We start from the raw sequence: 16420 nt of genomic DNA, 5'->3' as shown, positions 1-16420 counted from the left end.
GGCCCCGTTCATTATGTCAGAATACATCTCCGTTACAGCCTCGTAAGCTACATAAAATTATTGAACTCTCAGATATCAGGTGTGATGGGGAGAAGCGGGCAGAATAGAGCCGGTTTCGGTCAGATAAGAAAATGATTTAGTTCTGAAGTGAAGTGAATCGCTAATCGCTCTCATGTACCCCCTCCTGCGGTAATAATAATCTCCTATCCATGTTACGCGCAGCACATTTTGTACAAGGGTACAATGATTTATTAGATTAGAACTTTGATTGGAATTTCAGATTTGCCCTGCGGCGTCCTGCTTCTATTCTTCTGATAAATGGAGGTCTTCATTAATCCGATATATATGAAAACAAATGAATGTAGCAGCAGGACAGAACTTAGGTTTAATTAGTCAACTAATTTGAACTGCTAGAGTTACATTAGCTCAATATTTATGTACTTGTAGCCTAACAAAAATGCCTTTGTATAATAACCTCAAATTTTAAGAGTTCTGTGTCTTTTATGCCAATTGAATTCATTCTTTCAGTCTTTTACTGGATTCTTTCCAAGCCAAGGACCTCTTGGTGGATTGAGAGGCAGAGTAGGGACCCCCATGCTACATATTTAAAATAATAATAATAGTAGCCTATATAAATAATAATAATAATAAACCTGAGTGTTTCGTTTTAAGCATGACATGCATATGCTACAATATTAATGTACTTACATATCTTTATGCACATAATCAGTTGCAGAGTCATGCACATTACATTTTAATTTTACTCAATACACTTGAATGTGGGATGAACTAAACTTCTTAACTTCAGCTGGTTGACATCAACTAAATATTGAATTTTTGTAGTAGTTTAAAATCAAACAATAATTGGCAAACTCCCTGGACTAGCCCTGTGGACCCGCTAGCGGTCACATAACCACTGTTACACAAACTATGTGTTAACTTCAATCATTTTATTCTCTAAAGAGATCCTTAGAGAGCAACACATCGTCAGCAGAGCAAACAGAAGCACAGAAGCCATCACCCCGCAGAGCCACCGGTAAGACCTGAGCTGAATGTTACCATACTTTAGGAGGATGCCCAGTGCTCTCTTTGTGTGTGTTTTTTTCCCCCTATTGAGCTTTGCCTTGTGTGTTTTATTTCAGCTTCCATGCCTTTTTGTTTACACCTGCACATACGTGTATCTGTTAAGGAACTGTTCGTTAATGTGTCAATGTTGTGGACGCACTGGAATTTGCTTGTTAATAACTGTTTGTGTTACTAACTATTATAACATTTATGCAAGTTTGTGATGCATAAACCTTATTTTTGTTGTGAGAAACTGAAAACAATAAGAGTTATGCTCATTTGAAATGTGAGAAAGGGACTGCCTCCTCTTTCAGTGGACATCTGTTCAATAGGCTGATGAGTGTCATCATTACACACAAGAGCTGGATTCATCTTAATGCTTGAATGACCACTTCAGTTACCAGATCAAACACACGCTTAAACGCACTGAAACACACACTATTTTAATGTGTTTTATTTCTGTTGTGCAGGTGAGTGTACATCTTCTTGTCTGAATGGGGGTTGGTGTGTCCATCCAGACTCCTGTAACTGCACTTTATACCAGGCCACTGGAACACACTGTCAGACAGGTACTGTACTGTGCAACACTTAATCTCACTTTGAGATTCCTCTCTGAGTTTTGGCATGAGAAATAATAGATAAAATGTTTCAGTCCCCAACCTAGGCTTTGAGCGTGAGATGACGTGCCGCTCGTGGGGACAATACAACTATGAAACCTTTGATGGACTTTATTACTACTTCCCTGGAAAATGCAGCTACACGTTACTGAAAGACTGTGAAGACAGCACCCGGTCAAGTGTACATATACAGGTGATCTCTTATAATGTTTAAAAATGCTAATTTACTACAGCATACATTTGTAGTTTTACTGATGTTCTAGTGGTAGAAAATATGTCCTTTACCAGATGGTGATTTGTTGATTTTTTTGCCATTTGACTGCTATTAGCTTCAGATGTGGCTCGTTTGAGCAGGCTACTGTTCTCTGCTTTGCATCAGAGATGCCATATACAGTATGTGTGTGTGTGTGTGTACTGCACAACTGTTGCCTGAGGAAGATATTTATTGGCATTCATAGAGAAAGTGATCTCATTATTATGGTCATTTATGCCCATTACAGTTTAATACAGTAATTACAGCCAGGGCCAAAACAGAATTGGCTTTGTTCTCCCAGACTCACTGATGGGAATCCAGAGGAGGTGAGCTAACTCAGCCAGGAGTTTTTTTAGGCCATTAGCTTAAGTGCCAATATCATTTATCAATGAATTGAAAGGATGGCTGACAGTAATGCAGAACTTAAGCAGGATTGGCCCGGGTGCTCTGGATAAGTAGACTCCGCTCTTTGATGATGTAGTGGAAGCTTTTTAAGAGCTGTGTTTGCAGACTCTTTATACTAGTGGTAATGTGGTTTACTTCCGCTTTATTTTAGAGTTGGAATTCTTTTTAACCCAAATTTGAGGTTTTTTAAAGTTGGCATGAAACGGAAGTTGCGGTAGTCTTCTCTTCCCTATTGTGACATATATCCAAGTGAAACAGAAGAAATGTAGGGCGAAACTCGATTTTGTCCATTGGGAATTGAATGAATCGTTTGGATCATTGTGGTTTGCTATTCCTGTGATCTCAAGTGAGTGACAGGATGTCCCGCCCTCACACTGGTAAACCCGTCATCAGATAAGAGATGTCGTTGCAGGGGGAGGGGGAGTATAATAATAAACACTGCAATATTCCATAAAAAAATAAGAATAGTCACTTTTGATTTCATGGTAACTTTAATGTGGCGAGATTCTTATATCATGCTTCATTATTAATTATTGATCTGCAGGTGCATAATGACCCAGAATGCAGTTCTTTCCCATACTCCTGCACACGTTCAGTCAGCCTCTTCCTGCCGTGGGAGGGGGAGATTAGGTTACAGAACTTCAGTGTTACTTTCAAGGGTCAAAGGTAATGAACATTCACATTCAGCCACACACAAGTCACTTAACCTCAACCTGACCTACACGATATCTCAGAGATTCTTTTAAAGAAGCTGTACAGTGATGGTTTAAGTGTGTGTTGTATTGACTGTAGTTGAATATCCTCTCTCTGTAGTGTGCAGCTGCCCCATCACATCCACGATGTTGAGCTGGAGCAAATCTCTGACTACATCGTAGTGTCACAGCCACAGGGTTTCACGCTGGCCTGGCAGGGGTTCACTGGCTCTGTGTACATCAAGATGAGTCCTGAGTTTGTTGGACACACCTGTGGACTTTGTGGCAATTTCAATGCCGACACTCAGGATGACCTAAAGACCAGCTATGGCAAGTTTCACTCAATTTATTGTGTCATTTGAATTAAAATTGTGTGATGGAAAGGAAAAATAATCAGCAATAACAGATCAAGATTAGAAAGTATAGATTTTATTTGACAATCTCTTATTTTATTTTTTTAACAAATTAGTTCTTTGCTTTTTCACATTATGCCTGTCAATACCGGTGATACACAATATTATACATATAGTAATTAAAATTAAATCCTAAACATTTTTCTCTCAACTTCTTTGCTTTTGACAGTCAGACAAGTAATATTTGATGAAGCTAAGGGTAGTTGACATTAAATACTTATAGGAAGTTAAAATGTTCTGTGGTGTGACATGCTGTACTCCATATACAACTATTTTAAACTGCATTTTTATGTGCATAATAATCAGTGCTGGGGAAAGTTACTTTTAAAAGTAATGCATTACAATATTGCGTTACTCCCTAAAAAAGTAACTAATTGGGTTACTTAGTTACTTTTTATGGAAAGTAATGTGTTACATTATTTTTGCGTTACTTTCTCTCATCTGGGCTGGGCTGTTTGTTTGTTTGTTTTTATAACAACAAAAAAGTTCTAAAAAAAACCCCAAAAAAGTTCTTTTGGCAAATGTAAAGGCCCTTTCACAACAAAAGTGAAATGAATAAGCCTCGGGCTGAAGGAAATGCAAATTCATGCCTGTACAGTAGAGGGTGCAGTTCAAACAAACCTTTCAGCTGTGCTGCCATTCTGGAATACAGAATAGGATGCAGGAGAAGAAGTAAATGAGTAAATGTACACTCACATTTAGTCTAGAACTAGTCTAAAATAACCATCATGGTCACACAGCGCACACATCGCCTCTACACTTATTCCTGATTTCTCTCAACATGGGGACAGGAGAGATGTCAGTCAATAATTGGGAAAACAAAGTAACTTGCGTTACTTGTTTGAAAAAGAAACTCAGATATTTTGTTGTAAATTTAAAAGTAATGTGTTACTTTACTAGTTACTTGAAAAAGTAATCTGATTACGTAACTCGTGTTACTTGTAATGCGTTATCCCCAACACTGATAATAATACATTCTTTCATAATTATTATGCATGTAGTTTTAGAAAATATTTGCCTTTAAAAAAAGTGATTTTAAAATCTTGTTGTTGATTTATAAAAAAGTGCATGAACACAATGCATCACCTACTCAAATGCATTATCATTGTTTGCTTCAGGTGTTTTCACACAGGATTTGTCCATGTTTGGAAACAGCTGGGCAGAAGAGGAGCCACAGCTGGCTAGATGTCCTGTCGTTCCCTCTCTCTACCCCTCACCATGTGCCACGAAGGATCCTCATGTCTTATTGGTACTGCATACACATACACACTCACTCTCTCTTTCTCTCTCTCTCTCTCTCTCTCTCTCTCTCTCTCTCACACACACACACACACACACACACACACACACAATTATAGCTGGTTAATAAAGACTCTGGTTCTTCACTGCAGAAAGTGGAAGAAGTTTGTGCCACCCTACTGAAGGAACCGTTCCAGTCTTGCCATGAGTTTGTCAGTCCGTATTCATACATGGCCAGTTGCTCCAATGACCTCTGTCTGTAAGTACTGACATAAAACTGAATTACTGACAAGCTATAAACCTGCATTGCAAAGCTACTGACATTACTTTCCAAAGTGTTATCCTAAACATACTCATGTTATTGCTGCTATTGCACTTTATAACTGTTGTGTGTGTATAATTGTTTCACCTGGTGCAGGTCTGGTCCCAATGGTGATGTGGTGTGCCACGTGTTCACAGAGTATGCTAGAGCATGTGCCCATGCTGAACACCCGCTGCATAACTGGAGAGCACACTTTCCTGTTTGCAGTAAGTTACTTGCAAATACACAAATGTTGCTAAGATATTTGAGTTTATTTCATAAAGGTGTTAAATGTACTGTTAATATTATAAAACATATATTTCAGACTGACTGAGTATTCAGATGTAAAATAGCAAATATATACACACCTTTAAAATGTATATCACATGATCCTTCAGAAATCATTCTAATATGCTGATTTGGTGCTCAAGTAACATTTCTTATTATTATCAATGTTAAATGGATTTTGAATGAATGGAAAATTCAAAAGAACAGCATTTATTTGATATCTTTTGTGACAAAGTAAATGTCTTTACTGTCACTTTTGATCAATTTAATGCATCTTTGTGCATTAAAAGTATTAATTTCTTTGCAGAAAATTCTTCCTGACACCAAACGTTTGAATGGTAGTGTAAAAAAATAATTTTAACAGTTTATTTATATTTTGCTATTGCCTGCGTTTTATAAAAGCAAAAGATCATGTGTTACAGTAATTTTACCACAGTTGTTAGGCATGATGTTAAGTTGTAAAATCACTCTAATGCTCATCTAATGGTTTATTTCATCTGCATATTTCAGTGCTTTTAGCCATTTGATCATTTAAGTGTTAGAAATTTTTTTTTGCCATGAGATACATATTGTGAGAGTGTCTGTTGTTCTTGGTTGTAGATGTTGATTGCCCCGGTGAGCTCCTTTTTAGAGAGTGTATTACCTGCTGTCCCGTGCACTGCAAGATTGAACATATGTGTATAGACAGCAAGCTACAGTGTTTGGATGGCTGCTACTGCCCTGATGGTAGTAACACTAAATGAACTAAACACAAGCTTTATATGTGTGTTCTTTTATGAATGTTTGAAGACAATAAAATCATTTTACTGTCTCTAGATTTGATCTACGAGGATGGAGTGTGTGTTAAGGCATCAGACTGTCCTTGTGAGCACCACGGGATGCTGTACCCCTCCGGACATGTCATACAGGAAGACTGCAACAACTGGTCAGACACTATATTATCTTATGCACTGCATGCTTGAATGCACGAAGAAATATTAATGCTTGTTTGTGTGGTACTGAATGTACAGTATGGATCCATTTTTGTTCCTGCATTTTTATTTTCAGCTCATGTGTTGGGGGCATATGGAACTGCACAGAGCACAATTGCCCAGGTGTTTTTCTTTTTATTCAATTTTTTCATATTTACTGTACCCTCATTGTGTATTCCTTTTTACATTTCATTCATTTACCTGAAATGTATCTTTTTAACCATTTAATTACCTTGTGATTCCAGAGATTTTATCCATTTAGCCAAATATAACAAATCTGATTTACCCTTCCTCATATACTGTTTGTTTATTGATGATTGACCTTATTCTAGTGGAATTACTTCTCTTTAATATCTCATTACAAAATTTCACTTTGGTAAGCTGAACATAATATTAATTAAAAGGCTTCTGACATAGCATAAACCCTAAACAGTAAGTAAGAATTAATTATTAATTAGAAAATTAAAACTCTTATTCTACAAGGATGCATTAAATTGATTAAAAGTGACAGTAAAGGCTTTTTACAGTGTTAAAGATTTTTATTTAAAATAAATGCTGTTTAGAATGCATATTAAAATGATTTCTGAAGGATCATGTGACACTGAAGACCAAAGTATATATTTTTTTTTAAATATAAAAAAATCGTATCCAACCCAAAACTTTTAAATTGTAGTGTACCCTATTTATTTATAAATATATATATATATTTTTTTTTTTTAACAGGGGAGTGCTCTGTGACAGGGGATATGTTCTTCCAGTCGTTTGATGGCCGTGTTTACACATTTCCTGCTACGTGCCAGTACGTTTTAGCCAAGAGCAGAAACTCGGGCAGGTTCACTGTGACCATTCAGAATGCACCCTGTGGAGCCGTAAGTCCCTCTGCACTTTCATGCTATCCGCACCAACACAAACCTCAAGTATTAGCACACAAAAGAGAAAAGGCTTAAGGCATGCCAGATGTAGCATGCCAAACCTTTATTCATTATGTTCCAGAACTGCTCTAGTGTGGTGATCTAAAGAGAAATCTGGTGGCTGGAACACGGCTTCAGTAGACAGACTTAAGATTACAGCTTCTAGATTTGTGTGATTAGTCAAGCTATTGGCATATTAGCAGTTAGAGTAGCTGTACTTGTTAGTGTGTTAGTTAAATTAGAGCTAGATTAGGCACAAATAATTGCACAGCCTTTCTTTCGGATAAAGTTTCGTTTTTTGGGTTGAGATAAAGCAAAGTCTTAGATGAGCTTGTGCCGTGATTAGACCCTGCTTTAGCTTTGACACATAAAACATGAAACGATACAAAACATGAAGAGATTCTCCCCCTCAAAGCCTTCTTTTCCTGAAGCCCAGACCTGCTGATGCTAAAACTCAACACACAGAGAGCAGTCTGGTGTATGGTGTCACTGTCTGGACTCTGAACAAGCTATTCTGCTTATCTGAGCCTCTGAATGACAGAGCCAGAGACTTTGTAGTTGCTGATAGAGAGAGAGAAGAGAGAGAGCGAGAGATGTATTTCAGTAAAGCGACTGCTGAAAGATCCCCACATAGGCACCTGTTGGTAGCATCCATCATTTCCTTGAATGGAGTGATTCAGAGTCTGAGTGGTTTATCTCCTGTGAACAGCTCTCAGTAACTCATTCACAAGTATAAATGCTTAATTCCTAAACAACATGATTACTGAATTAGTCAAAATTGAAACAGATGATCCGATAGGTTTGTTTCCCTGTGCTGACATTCATCCATTGTGTTTGATGCAGTAGTTCTATAGCTGCTGATATTATGTGTGCTGGAATGGGACGTTCTGACTTTCTGATTTTGTTTTGCTTTGTTATGTCTGCAGAATCTTGATGGTGCTTGTATTCAGTCAGTCAACCTGGTGCTGGATGAGGATCCACGTACTGAGATCACAATGAGCCACAGTGGAGAGGTTTTTCTGGCCAGCCAGTTCAGGATCTCACTGCCGTATTCAAATGGTAATGAACTACAGCTGCTCTGTAATGAGATGGATATGCGTTGGCATGGAAATGTGCTATAACACTTCCAAAAATGTATCAATAAGTACTACCATAGGTTTTTCAAGGACAAAAGTACTTTGGGATACCATGTAAATACCATGCATTTGTCCTAATATTACCATGTAATACCATGACTGTACCATGATTCAGCCTCATGCTTTTCTGTATGGGAACTCTTCTATTAGTAGATGCATTTCTGTGTTTTAAACTTTATTTACTTTAAATGTGTTTCAGATTACAGATTACATACAGACACATATCCGCCACACTGATGTCCATCCATAACGTTTGGTTTTATGTTTTACTTTTAAAGTAATTTTTTAAAAATTATGTCATTATTTAATCAATCCTCATGTCATTCCAATACTTTCTTTCTTCGGTGGAACACAATAGAAGATACTTTGAGATACGTCTCAATGTTTTTTGTACGTACAATGGAAGTCATTTGTAACCAAAAGTATTTGGTTCCCAACATTCTTCAAAATATTTATATTCCACAGAAGAAAGAAAAGAGTAAATAAAGACAGAATTTTCATTTTTGGGTGAACTATATACATAAAAAAAACTATATTCCACAATAAAAAAGTATGTGTGTCTGTTCATAGACCTTCATGTGTTTAATAAACTGATGTCTTTTCAGATGTCTTTCAGATCCAGGAGCTGTCGTCCATGTTTGTTCAGGTGAAGTCATCGCAGGGTCTGCGGCTGCAGTATAACTGGAGGGAGTTCAGGCTGTACCTGCAGTTGGAAGAGCAGTGGAGAGATGATACTGTGGGGCTCTGCGGAACCTTTAACGGCAACATTCAGGATGACTTCCTGTGGGTTTCACTCTACTTCCTGCTTACTTTCCCTATCTTGCTGTCTGTTTTTGCTCATATTCAACTTATTCTCCTACATTTGTGAGTGAATTTTGTTGATGCGTTACTCTAGTGCACCCTCTGGCATGATTGAAAGCACGCCATTCTTGTTTGGAAATGCATGGCGTGTGTCTTCAGCATGTGTGCCACGGCCCAGCTTACCCCAACTTGATCCTTGTGACACACACCAGCAAGCAGGTGACACATTCACCTTGTTATGCATAACCTTGTACCTTTTTAGGCTGCTTGGCTTAAATGTCTTTCTGTGTGATTTCAGCCTCTTATGCAGTGGAGAAGTGTGACGTGCTGACGCAAGAGGTGTTTTCTGCCTGTCATGAGTATGTGAGTCCAGTGGGTTTTCAGCTACAGTGTCGTGCAGACGTCTGTAAATGTGGAGCACCGTGCCTGTGCTCCATCCTCGCTCACTACGCTCGCACCTGCAGGAGACACGGTGTCATCATTGAGTTCCGCTCACACCTGCCTGAGTGTGGTGAGTCTAACACACTCGTACTGTATATACGCTACCATTTTTTTGATTAAAAAACTGTAATGCTGTGAAATATTATTACTTATATTAAATATTACTTACTTATTCCTGTGATGGCTAAGCTGAATTTTCAGCATCATTACTCCAGTCTTCAGTGTTACGTGATCCTTCAGAAATCATTCTAATATGCTGATTTGGTGCTCAAGAAACGTTATTTTTATTAATATCTTATCAATATTATATTATTATCTTATTATTATCAACAGTTGTGCTGCATTCAAAAGTTTAAAAATTCAAAAATTGTATTTATTTGAAACAGAATTTTTTGTAACAATGTAACATTTTGATCAATCAGTCTGTTATTTTTGATAAATTTAACGCATCCTTGCTGAAAAAATATCACTCCACACTTTTAAATGGTAGTGTACATGAGCTTCACTACCGTGCTAATCACTAGTGCATTCACATTTCCATTGTGCATGAGAATAAAATTTATATGTGTCTGGTCTGTGTGTAAATGTTTTTGCAGCCATCTTGTGTCCGTCTACTATGGAGTATGGAGTCTGCGTGTCTTCATGTCAGCGCCGCTGCCTGTTTCTGTCTCTCCCACAGCCGTGTGGAGATGAGTGTGAGGAGGGTTGCGTGTGTCCGGAAGGAACATACTTCAACATGCATACACACACCTGTGTGCCACGGTAAAAGTCCAATGAACTACTTTATTGTACTTTATAGTGCTTTCTTTGGAGCTTGACAGATATTCTGACTATGAACTGCTTCATAATTCTTCTTTGGGTGACAGAAGTTGGATGACAGAAGTTTCCTTTTTAATGAACTATCCCTTTACAGCTGTTAAAACAGTGTTGATCCATCACATTTGAATACAGTATTTAGAATTGGAGTTCCAAATGAAACTTCATGAGAATAATGATCATCTAATTCTGCCAATCTCAACACAATGGTATATAAACAGCTCGAGTAACCCAAAGCAGTACTGCGCTGTACAGTATATCCACAAGGCTATAGCTCTGACAAGCTTGTTTACCTGTAACTCATTATATGACCTCATGTATTTAAAGGGTTAGGTCACCCAAAACTGAAAATTCTGTCATTTATTACTCACCCTCATGTCGTTCCAAACCCGTAAGACTTTCATTCATCTTCAGAACACAAATGAAGATATTTTTAATGAATTTGTCTTCTGAAGATGAACGAAAGTCTTACGGGTTTGGAACGACATGAGGGTGAGTAATAAATGACAGAATTTAAAAAAAGTAATAAATAAGCAAAATTGTTTAACTCAACTCCCTCCTCATTTTTTAAACATTATCTTTATGACTTTGACCTAGATTGAGTTATTTAGTGTGTGTGAGAGTAAAGTTATTTGCAGTCCTCGTTCAAACAGGCTGTAAAATGTTATGGACCTGACAACCTCAGGTGTTGTATAACGCTTTTAGCCTCCTCACATGGGTTCACTTCCCTTAAATGTCCCGTGTCCCACTGCCACATACTCAGTGTGTACTAGAGTTACAGCACTCACGCTGGCAGAGGCTGAGAGAAAGTCAGGGATGTGATAGAGAAGGACTCTTTCTCCACTATAGACTCAACCGCTGCACTTAGGCCTTTAGTAGGCCTGTAGTCTCTCACCTCTAGCCCAACTACTATACTAGTTCAACTCTTTTAAACAGCTCAGAGAGATTGTATTGGCTTAAGTCACACAAGATGAATCATCACTATGTTCATCCTCACTCATTAAACATCCAATGTCTTGTGATTGGCTGTGCTGTGTCATGCAGCATTGTCACTTTTGACAGTGTGTTATTTAACTAAATTGTCTAGAATTTCAGTTCAGTTTTTTCTTATATATGTTACTGCATATATTGGTTCTGAGTTGAATACTTTTTTATATACTGCGGTACAGGAGTGAGTGTCCGTGCAGTTTTCTCGGTGCTGACTACTCTCCTGGAGATGTGATCATGACATCATCAGGTGTACAGTAAGATTGCCTTATTCATTCATATTAAACATCACCACACTGCCAAACTCTCCATAAAAAGTAGTGTTTTGTCAGGGCATAATGTTTTATATCTGTATATCACAGCAGCCCAGTAGAATACACTCACTGCCTCACATCAGTTAACATTTTTTTTTAACATCAACAGAATTTGCCAAGATGGAAAACTCGTTTCCCAGAGCTCAATTATTGGTGAGTGTTGTATTTCAGCATCCTGATGTCGTTTACCCGTGTAAAACTCATTGAATGTCTGCAGTGTATGCGGTTTGTTTGAATTTGCATATCTACAGTGCTGGAGTTCAGTGTGTGTTCTCTTTCTTTCTTCTCTCAGATACCCTGTGCCCACCAGGGCAGATTTATGAGGACTGTGGGAACCGAGTAGACGGCCCTTCGGCCAGTAAAGGTTTAGCCTGTGAACAGACCTGCGAGTCGTATTTGCTGAACCTCACCTGCTCCACTCATGAGCCGTGTGTGCCTGGCTGTGCTTGTCCCGCAGGGTGAGTGGAGTCTTTGCTGTCTGCAATCTTGGTGTCTGTTATTACTAACAAAAACATACTGTGGTGGACCATATTCATATACCAGTGGCAACTGGAGCTTTGCAATATTTACTAATGGCAGAAGGCAAGAAACAAGATTATAAACGCTAAACTGTTTCCAAAATTTAAATTTCAAATGCTGTCAGTCACATACACTGTTCATTCACACTATGACATTCAAAACTTTGGAATCAGTTCATATTCATCAAAGAATCCTGAAAAAAATTTCCACAAAAATATTAAGCAACATGACTGTTTGCAGGTATCTGCAGTAGACTCCTTATTTCAGTGGGACACTTGCTTCAGTGTCCATTGAGTCTTATGCACATATTTATATTAATAAAAGTGTACCATGTTATTTGATACAATTTGATATATACTATATGTGCTTTTGATTTTATTTGAAGGCGCACAAGTTTACCATGGTATTATGGTACCATGTCAAAAAACATGGGACTATCATGGTACTTTTTGTGATGCTGCTATTGTGCCATTCACTACTCAGCTATTTTAGGGCCTGTTTACACCTGGTCGTGTCCTGTGTTTTTTCTGATGGGATAGCTATCCGATCATGAAAAGACCATTTGTACATGCCCTCCAAAATGCTTTCAAAACGGATTTAAATCTGGTCACTCAAACCACTTCAGGTGGTGACAAGTGTAAATGCATCCGGTTGTTGCCACTCTCTCTCCTATTGTGTCTTTGATCTTGCAATTAGCTGATGATAAATGAAATGCAGTGCATATCTGTTGCTTTCGTTGATGTGAACTCCATTAAAATTTACGTATAGCCTGGGAATTGAAGATCGGATTTATATTTGTTTTGTGGAGACACATTTATGTGGCCAAGTGTAAATGGAACCGTTTTAACAAATCAGATAGCTATCCAATCAGTAAAAACACATGAAGGCAGCAGGTGTAATCTCTTCTTGAACTAGATGTTTCTGGCAGAATTTGAGTTCTAATGTGATTGCTTTTGGTGTCATCTATTCAATGTCTGCAAATTGCATTTTAGCCAATTTAAACACTTTTACAGGCCCTGAGGTCTCTTTAAAAGTACCTGAGTGTGTTTATTCCTCATTTGTTTTGGCAGTATATTTTTTTTATATATTTAAAGGTTAGATGTTTCCGTGTTTCTGTGTGATGTGGAGGATTTAGTAGGTGAATGGCTGTATGTGTATTTACGTGTGTGATGAGGCAGTGATCCATGGCTAAGCTTAGTGGGTGGAATCGCCTGAGTAGCGTCAGGAACTACTCATTTCCATTACACATGCATACGCTGAGATTTTTAGCTAATCTGGGTCAAATAGTGTTCTTATTGCATTGAAATATTGAATCAAACATCCTTTCACTGGCAGATACATACCAAGAGAAGTAAATTTGCAGAAGCACACAAACCCCCCAGGCGCACATTCACGGCCAGATGACATTTTGCTCTACATGTTGAGGTCTCACTCGGATGGTGTCTGCCGGAGCAGGTGATGATGTCGATACAGATCAGTTAAAGGGTCTCCACTGACTCAGTGGGAACCTTTGCTGCTGTCTACAGCAGGTGAAAAGAGTTCTTTGTAGCTCAACTTCACTTCCCCCTCTTTTCTCCCCCTCACGTCACGTTCCCACTAAAGGGGCCTCAGAGAGCACGACTCTTGCTCTATAGATGGATTTTTGTCATCTGATATATTTAATGCCAGTGTCTACACAAGCAAACTGAGGTTAAGTGCCATATCACAAGCTTAACTTCCTAAAGCCATCCTCAGCCATAACAGCATGATAAGACCTTGTCTAAGTTATCCTCTTACCAGCACCACAACCAGCAACAGAGAGTCTGGGAATATGCCATGTTCTGGTTTTTTAGTTTATTTGCGAAAGACTTTTGATCTGTGAGATCTTAAGCAGCTCACATTTTGTTCACGACACACATTTGATATGGTTTTTGCAGATAGGAGTGTCTGCTGAACACTTTCTTCTAAATATTTGTGTTGAATGGATTCCACTATTAATCTTTGAGATTAATTTATTCCTAATGTATATAATTGACAGGTGTTTTTTCGTGTTAGTTTTGATTAAGATTTTTTTTTATAGTTTTTTATTATAGATTTTTAGATTTGTTTATGAAGTTGGGATGAGTATAACACTTGGTTTGTTAATGCTCAGACCTCACCAATTCTGAATTACAAAGGCCATCTAATACTCTCAATACAACAGGAAAAACTCTCATGAACATTCATCAGTCACGTAGTGAAAGGGCTGTGAGGTCACGGATGTATCTGGAGAGCAACTAGAGTTTCCGCTGCACACAGAGGGGATGTGATATTTTAGATGGCTAAGTGTGTGTGAGTGAGTGTGATTCACATTCTTCTGACTTATTGACCTTTTAAACAGAAAACAATTACACAAGAGCATCATGGGAAGGAAATATCATGGCTGAGATTCTGTCATGAGTGTTTAATAAATTCCCGCAACTCGATAGTTTGGCATCTGGGCTGGTGTAAATATGGTACAAAGGCCCCTTATGCCACAATGAGAAGAAGTGATGAGATTATTGATAAGTCTGTAAATGACTAAATGCGCCATACTTGTGGTCTAACATCATTTTTGTGGAGCAGTACAGTAGCAGCAGGATGTTATTTACAGGATGTATATTAGCAAGGGAATGTCCACAACAGGTGTGTCAAAATCATATTACATTGTAAAAAAAGATTTGTTCCTCAATGTTTTTGTATTGTTTTCCAACATTTTTAAATCAGGATTTACTTTGATAAATTTTGAGAAACAAAATGACAAAGAATCTTTCGAAATTAATAACTGTCATTGGGGTAGAAAAAATAATCTTGTCTTTATGAGTTAAAGGGATAGTTCACCCAAAAATGAAAATATGTTGTTAATTTACTGTTAAAAAATCTGCATGCATAAGGTGATGTCCAGTCCAACCCAGCCTTCCATCTGCACTGCAAAAATTATTTTCTTCCACAGTACTTTTGCTTTGTTTTCCAGTACAAATATCTAAACATTTATAGATCAAGATACATTTACTAGAGATAATAAATGACTTAAGATATAAAGTTTTGTTGTCTGAAAAATGTATCAAAATTAAATGAGTTTAAATATCTGCCAAATGTCACCTTACGCATGCAGATGTTTTGTTAGTTAAACCTTGGTGTAAGTATACAGATGCGCATATTCTTGAGCTGAATTTTCATTAATGCAAAGTTGGATGGAAACCCAGCTATTATCTGCATCAAACCATGCTTCTGAACAAATGTCATACACTTCTGCGCAGTGACGTAGCCCTCAATCACGCTGCAGTGTTTGTGAGAGCTGCCGCCTTCTCCACCCCAAGCAGAGAGTGAAATTCTCCGACTCCGATACAGGAAAAATAAAACAGAACTTATAACATTGGGGCTAATATGTTAGCAAGCAAGCTGTTGGTAGTTTTGGACTACAGTCCTTAAAGTTAACTACAAGTAAGCGAACCTTCAACCAGCTGTAGCATTATGCCAGTTCCCGACGGTTCTATGCTATCCGTTGTTTCTTTCACTAAGTGAAGCAACACTTCATAGATTACTAGTAATATATAGTAAATATATGGCCATAGGACTTTGAAATATCAGAATTTAAGCCTTAGGCTACCTTTATCTCCCAGGACTGTTGTTGAATCTTCCAAAAGCCTTGGTGTAAGTTACCAATTGAACCCCTCAGTGAGGTTTTAAAACAATACATACTTATTGTTCTGTGTCTCAAGTTAATGTGAACCATTGAATATTTCAACCTATTTAGCAAAGATTAGCTTAAAAAGAGATAAAGAGATGTAGAAGGAATTTATTGCTGATTATCAATCTGCTTTAATACATTGAAAGCACCTAAAGTGACTGTAAAAGGCAGAATGTAAAGCATTTGATTATTTGCCCGCTGGAACATTGTCATGAGCACTCCAGACCTTTTCCAGGGACTTTCCAAAAGCCATACTCTTCCACACACCGACACATACATGCACAGTCACAGCCTGTCTTCTTCAGAGAGCAGGGGGCGGGGGTGGGGGTGTCCCCACAAAGATGGCAATATCTGAAATCTGAAATCCTTGTCCTTTTTGGTCCCCATGAGGAAAACAACTAATCATACTAAGTGGTGTTTTTTGAAAATATAATAACATAGAAAGTTTTCTGTGATGGGTAGGTTTAGGGTTAGAGGATAGAAAACACAGTTTGTACTGTATAAAAATCATTATGTCTATAGCATGTCCCCATAACACATGAAAACCCAATGTGTGTGTGCAT

At 37.9% G+C, this 16420-nt stretch overlaps 1 protein-coding gene across 6 annotated transcripts in view; it reads left to right on the top strand.

Moving 5' to 3' along the window:
- LOC127516824 (otogelin-like) overlaps nt 1–16420 on the top strand; it is a 28554-nt gene that overhangs the window by 3341 nt on the left and 8793 nt on the right. For 5 of the 6 annotated variants that reach the window (XM_051901750.1, XM_051901749.1, XM_051901748.1 and 2 more), the window contains 20 exons: nt 964–1036; nt 1536–1634; nt 1718–1875; nt 2885–3006; nt 3154–3362; nt 4564–4694; nt 4837–4943; nt 5103–5212; nt 5874–5999; nt 6090–6198; nt 6321–6367; nt 6968–7113; nt 8082–8214; nt 8897–9074; nt 9187–9311; nt 9391–9603; nt 10130–10295; nt 11519–11593; nt 11760–11803; nt 11943–12108. In XM_051901750.1, coding sequence (XP_051757710.1) covers nt 964–1036; nt 1536–1634; nt 1718–1875; nt 2885–3006; nt 3154–3362; nt 4564–4694; nt 4837–4943; nt 5103–5212; nt 5874–5999; nt 6090–6198; nt 6321–6367; nt 6968–7113; nt 8082–8214; nt 8897–9074; nt 9187–9311; nt 9391–9603; nt 10130–10295; nt 11519–11593; nt 11760–11803; nt 11943–12108 — 2537 coding nt within the window. The remainder of the gene's footprint in view (nt 1–963; nt 1037–1535; nt 1635–1717; nt 1876–2884; nt 3007–3153; nt 3363–4563; nt 4695–4836; nt 4944–5102; nt 5213–5873; nt 6000–6089; nt 6199–6320; nt 6368–6967; nt 7114–8081; nt 8215–8896; nt 9075–9186; nt 9312–9390; nt 9604–10129; nt 10296–11518; nt 11594–11759; nt 11804–11942; nt 12109–16420) is intronic. The other variant, XM_051901753.1, reaches the window with a different exon arrangement.

Source organism: Ctenopharyngodon idella, chromosome 7 (genome assembly GCF_019924925.1).
Source record: "Ctenopharyngodon idella isolate HZGC_01 chromosome 7, HZGC01, whole genome shotgun sequence".
Taxonomy (NCBI): Eukaryota; Metazoa; Chordata; class Actinopteri; order Cypriniformes; family Xenocyprididae; genus Ctenopharyngodon; species Ctenopharyngodon idella.
The sequence above is the reverse complement of the archived record's forward strand: the minus strand, read 5'-3'. Positions and strand labels throughout refer to the sequence as shown.